This window comes from Gymnoscopelus braueri, assembly GCF_963280865.1.
Source record: "Gymnoscopelus braueri genome assembly, chromosome: 2".
NCBI lineage: Eukaryota > Metazoa > Chordata > Actinopteri > Myctophiformes > Myctophidae > Gymnoscopelus > Gymnoscopelus braueri.
Genome location: NC_137604.1, coordinates 22,581,292 through 22,587,069, shown reverse-complemented (window position 1 = coordinate 22,587,069; position 5,778 = coordinate 22,581,292). Strand labels below are relative to the sequence as shown.

General features: G+C 40.9%; 1 protein-coding gene across 1 annotated transcript in view; it reads right to left on the bottom strand.

Annotated features, from left to right (window-relative positions):
* Window positions 1–1,449: 1,449 nt before the first annotated feature.
* Window positions 1,450–5,778, bottom strand: part of LOC308099711 (annexin A5-like) — a 15,916-nt gene continuing 11,587 nt past the window's right edge. The window contains 5 exon segments of the mRNA XM_080448447.1: window positions 1,450–1,877; window positions 2,572–2,694; window positions 3,659–3,717; window positions 3,807–3,902; window positions 4,404–4,497. Coding sequence (XP_080304573.1) covers window positions 1,815–1,877; window positions 2,572–2,694; window positions 3,659–3,717; window positions 3,807–3,902; window positions 4,404–4,497 — 435 coding nt within the window. The 3' untranslated portion in view covers window positions 1,450–1,814.

Genomic DNA, 5,778 nt, shown 5'->3' with positions numbered 1-5,778 from the left:
GCGTCAGTAGGTGTCAGCCTCTCATTCCCTCACATTCTAGGCTGGACCCAGACATTCATTTCAGACAATGCATCAGAATTCTGCAAGCCAAGACTTCAGATGCGTCCATTTCCAATGACGTCTTATGGGGGGCTGTTTAGCAGTTCCAGCAGTGCTTGTTTTCCTGTGTTCATTTGACTTGCGTTGGAGTGTTGACGTTCTATTGGTTGGTGGTTGAACCCCACGCTTCAGTTCACACGTGCCTATACGATGAGGCGCAGCAACCGGCCGCTTTACTGGAGTATTTCCTACTTTCAGTACTTTTACTTCTCAGAGGCAAATATTGTACTTTTACTCCACTACAATTATTTGAAAACTTTAGTTACTATAGTTACTTTTCAGATATAAATTATGATATTATGAAACATACATTAATCACTTTAGCCCTATTTTATACATAGGCTATTTGAAAATAGCAGATCTACAAGCTCACAACGCATTGCATTGCGACGCCTTGTGAGCTTGTAGATCTGCTATTTTCAAACATTTTAGTACTTTTACTTCTGGAACTTTAAGTACATTTTGATGCCAATACTTTTGTACTTTTACTCAAGTACATATTGAATTCTGGACTTTCACTTGTAACAGAGTATTTCTATATTGCAGTATTGGAACTTTTACTTAAGTAAAGAATGTGAGTACTTTTTCGGTGAAGACATTGAAGTAGAGATGTACCAATACCCTTTTCTCCTTCCTGATACCGATTCCGATCCCCGTAACTTGCATATCGGTTGATACCAAGTACCGATACCATTGTGTAATTTAAAAAAACATTGGACAGTGGTTCTCAAAGTGGGGTCCAGGGACCCTCAGGTTTCCTTGAGGGGGTTCCAAATGGACCCTTACACGTCTGTAACTCTGAGAGTGTACAAATGGAACCAAATGGACACTCAGGGGTCCATTCGGTTCCATTTGTACACTCTCAGAGCTATGGGGGTCCTTGAAATTCAAAAGTTTGAGACCCACTCTAGGAATTTCATCATGCAGCTCCCAGTTAGTAAAATAATAATGTAAATTGTACAGTAAGAATTTCAAACAGTATATTCAAAATATTACTGTAAATGAAATCTCATCAAGTGATAAATTACGTACATGGTATTGGAATGGCATACTCGCCGACATCTATACCAGCATTTTAGGCAGTATCGGCAGCTTTTCCGATACTGGTATCGGTATCGAAACAACTCTACTTTGAAGTCCAGCGTTTATGTGACGTTCATAAATATCTGCTTCAAGCTGCTTCAAGCTTGAGATGAAATATCTTCAGCGTTTTTAAGTGAGCGCTTTGCCGTTTTCAGCCGGGGGAAAAAAGCCTCAGTGGACACTAACACATACACACAATTGCTCTTCCTAGTGGGTAAAATGGGGAAAAACACCTCTAAGCAGACAACATTGAGACATCTGAGTTAATCAATTTGAACATGAATTATTTATTGCTCTGTGCTAGTTTCGTCATACAAAATGCATACAATGCACAATCAAGTTTGTATTAAAAATGAATTACATATTATTAGTCATATTAATAATAGTGTGACCCAAAGCTGCTTCAAAACGTGAATATGAAAACAATATTAGCTACCTTTGGAATGGCTTTAATTGGAATTATGGTTAAATTGCCCTCTGAACCATCTCTGGCTCACAGCCAAGCTTTGCTATAATGATTCAAGACTTTCTATTGGCTCACGGCATAACTCAGTGAGTGATTGACAGCCCCAAAGGGCCACTGAGAGAAGAGGCACTTCAGGTGTGGTCACTGTTGATCTTCGTTGGCATGGTTACGCATCCTCACCGCCACAGAGCAGGAGTAAGGCCTTACGGTAGTCACCAGAGCTATCTCCCTGTAACACACAGATTCACACAGAAACACATTATAGCAGCCGATAAGGTACTAACTAAATCGTTTATTTTTTTTCCTCTTTCCAAATCTTAAGGTCCGTATACGTTTTCAACTGCTGTCTCATAAGTACATCCACACAGAACGCGAATATAACGAGGAGATAAAGCGACATTCTGTAATAATTTTTCATTGTGAGTAAAAGCATCAGCATCAACCAAATTAAACTGCTGTTCGTGTCATGAGTACATGCACACAGAAAGGTGAACATGGCAATGAAGCGACGTCATTATCTTTTTAAATGAGGTGGATTTTTCACAGTGGATAAAAGCATCAACCTGTATGAATGTACCAAATGAACAGTTAGCATTTTTACATTGTTTATTCGTCACGCTCCTGGTGCATAAGGATCTTTAATGTAATGAAAGAAATAACGTAATAACTGACCAACATTTGTTTATTGTTTTTGTAAATTATTGGCGGGGTACAAATGTAGCAGCCAATAGTGTATTAGCTGCCAATACTGACAGTTATTACATTATTGACTGCTCTACACCAGTACATTAAGTAGCCAAATAACAACATGGAGTGTGTGTGTGTGTGTGTGTGTGTGTGTGTGTGTGTGTGTGTGTGTGTGTGTGTGTGTGTGTGTGTGTGTGTGTGTGTGTGTGTGTGTGTGTGTGTGTGTGTGATCATACCATGATCATGGAATGCAGGGAGCAGGCAAACATCTTCCTGAACTCGGTCCTGATGTCCAGCATGTCCACCTCACTTCGAGACACCATCACCCTGATGAGTGTCTGGTCATCAGTACCCGCACCCTGAAACAAACACACACACACACTGTATTGGCCAGTGCGCTCAGTGCTGTATTTCCGAATGCACCCCTAGTGTCAAGTCCGGTGCGCTGTCTGCTTCAAATATTTGAAGATATTGTATAAGCACAGTCTACCATACAGATCGGTTAAAATGTTATATCTGTACTGTAAATCTAGGTGACTGAAGTTTTGTGCTTAAAGTTGCTTTGAGTCAATAGACCTCAGAAGACGGTAGTGTTAGTTAGCTTGTGACTGGGTAGAGAGGAACTGGGGTTAGTTGATTCATTTCACTTTATTCAGACACAGTGAAGAGAGGGACAGGAAATGAGGACTGACAGCGGGGGGAAGACACACAGCAAATGGTCATGGCCGGCCAGAAGTCAAACAGAGGACACACTGCTGAGGCCATTTTGCTCCTATGTGGTTGCACCATAACCGTTCAGCTATCAGGTCGCCTAGTTGATATTGTTGTAAGTTGACACTATTTCAAGTGGTGGTTGATTTGTACAGTTAATGAGCCAGGCAGGTTCTGTCTAAAAAACTAAAGGTCGTTTCAAACGGGTAGCGGTTGACGCGTCATAGTATTTCATTTTCAATGAGGGGCGGGCGATTATTTGGGACACGCAGAGAAGTTGGGGGGGCGGAGAGGCAAGCGGGCGCGGTCCCGTGAAATTCTTGTGCTCGTGCTCGTTTCCTGCACACCCGCGGGCGGCAAGAGCTGGATTGTGGTCAGCTTTTTTTCCCCCACTACGCGCAGGGGGACAAAACAACAATGATTGCAGCACGATCCCCGCTGATCAAGAACGCGCTCCCCGTCTGAAACAACCTTTACACTTTCACTCGTCATTGGTGCCCTATGAGCCAGGGTTGTGACGGCAATAGAATGTGTGATGAACATTATTGTAAATGTAATACAGTTTTATGTTGATCTGGGTTTGACGTATTCACATAGTAGTTGTGTACCTACCTTCATGGCATAATACAGAGTCTCAGCGAAATAGGCAGGAACACTCCTAGCACACTTCACTATGAGAGAGAAGCAAAACAAATCGTTACGAGTGACAAGCTGCGTGTGTGTGCATGTGTGCGTGTGCGTGCGTGTGTGTGTTCCATACCCACGGCCAGTAGAAGGTCTTCCAGGTGTCCAGATGTCTCTCGCTTAATGCTCTCCTCCATCTCAAAACCTGACAGCTTCATGTACGCATCAAACACTGAAAACACACACACATTTTTAAGATAATAAAACATAGCACTCAAATTGTGCCATAGTCAGCATTCAGCCATCATACAATCGACCGGCAAGTGCGTCACCACCAAATCCACGGCCCTTTTTTGGGGGCATGCTAGCCATTGTAACCTAATGCTATTTGAAATAGATTAGCATATATTCTGTTTCTATTATATGTCCAACAACCTGGAAATATTCTGAGCATTTTCCGTACTAAATTGATAATGTTTTTGTTGAGAACGAGATTTGTGTAATAACATTGTTTACATTAAATAAAAAAGGATTAAATAAACGCTCAAAATATTTCCAGGTTGTCAGAAATATAATCGGGAAGAATATTGGACAGTACTGTCAAAAGAGATCATTTAGGTCTAATAGCATAGGCTTACAATGGAGAGCATGCCCCCCATGGCGGTGACGTGTCAGTTTCACTCTCTCATGAGCGCGCTGGGACTCACACACACACACACACACGCACACATACCTTTCCTCAGATGTTCGGCGCTCCGGTTACCCAGGATTTTGATGAACTCTGTTTCATCAGTACCATACTTCTCCTCCCCTGCCTTGAACAGAGTCTGAAAGCACAGAGACACACTTACTGTACACACACCACATAAAATAACACTTCTACTGTAACTACATCATGTATAGTAGAGGTGTGGTAACAGTTTATCTCCACTAGATGACACCAAATCCTCAAAACTCACTTGGAAGGCAAAATACATACCTACATACACACACACACACACACACACACACACAGACACAGACACGCACACGCACACGCACACGCACACGCACACGCACACCACGCACACGCACACACACACACGCAACAGGCTCCAAGCCCAGTTTTTTTATTGCATCATCATGACACACATGTGACAGAGTCACACACCCCTGGGCAAGCCATAATACTCAAAGACAGCATTAACAAAGCAGGGAGCTAAATATTCATTAGTTCTCTATCATAAGGCAGTTATTACAGACTGATATAAACTGGGGGGGTCTGGGTGACATAGAGACAAATCATTCACCCACTAATGCAAACACATCGGCATGGTACATAACTGTAGTCCCAGGTGTTCAGAAGGTGGCATAGTATTACCAGTTTCCTTTTCCAGTTCGTTTTCCCATAGCTTTATTTGATTGGCTCAGCATTAGATTTGCCAATCAAACGAAGCTATGGGAAAATTAACTGGAACAGGAAATAAGGTATGCCACCCACTGGAAATCGTGGGACTACAGTTATGCAGAGTCTATTTTCTTTTTTAATACTTTTATTGAAATTAGTTCATATACGTAATGTTGCAGTACACATATTGTTGTTTTGGTTTTCTTTTCTTTTTTATATATACACCCAGTGTTACAAACTAAATTAAAATGCAGTAAACAAAAACATGATTACACAAATCTGACGCGAGTCCATATATCTACATATATCTGTATATCCATTATCTATGTGTGTATCATTTGACTTTCACAAACAAAGGAAAACAAAGCAAAATATACTAATACTAATAATACTAAATTATAATTAGTTATAATAATAGTGATATTAATAATGATAATGATCCTGTCCCTCTCTTCACTGTGTCTGAATAAATAAAAATAAGGGAAGGGTATGTGTGTCCTCTATGTTGCAAACAGTTTTTATGTCAGTTCCTAAGATCTGACCTTTTCCTAAAGAAAATAGTTGGTTGAAATTTGGAATGGTTTGAGACCACAGCCCGAAATCTCGATATGGAATCATGCTAGGTCTCATCATTCATTCAGTTAGTCAACTTAATTTGTTGTTTTCTGCATCTTCTGTAATACCTCAGGCTCAGTCGTTTCTAATTACAGAGACTATTTTC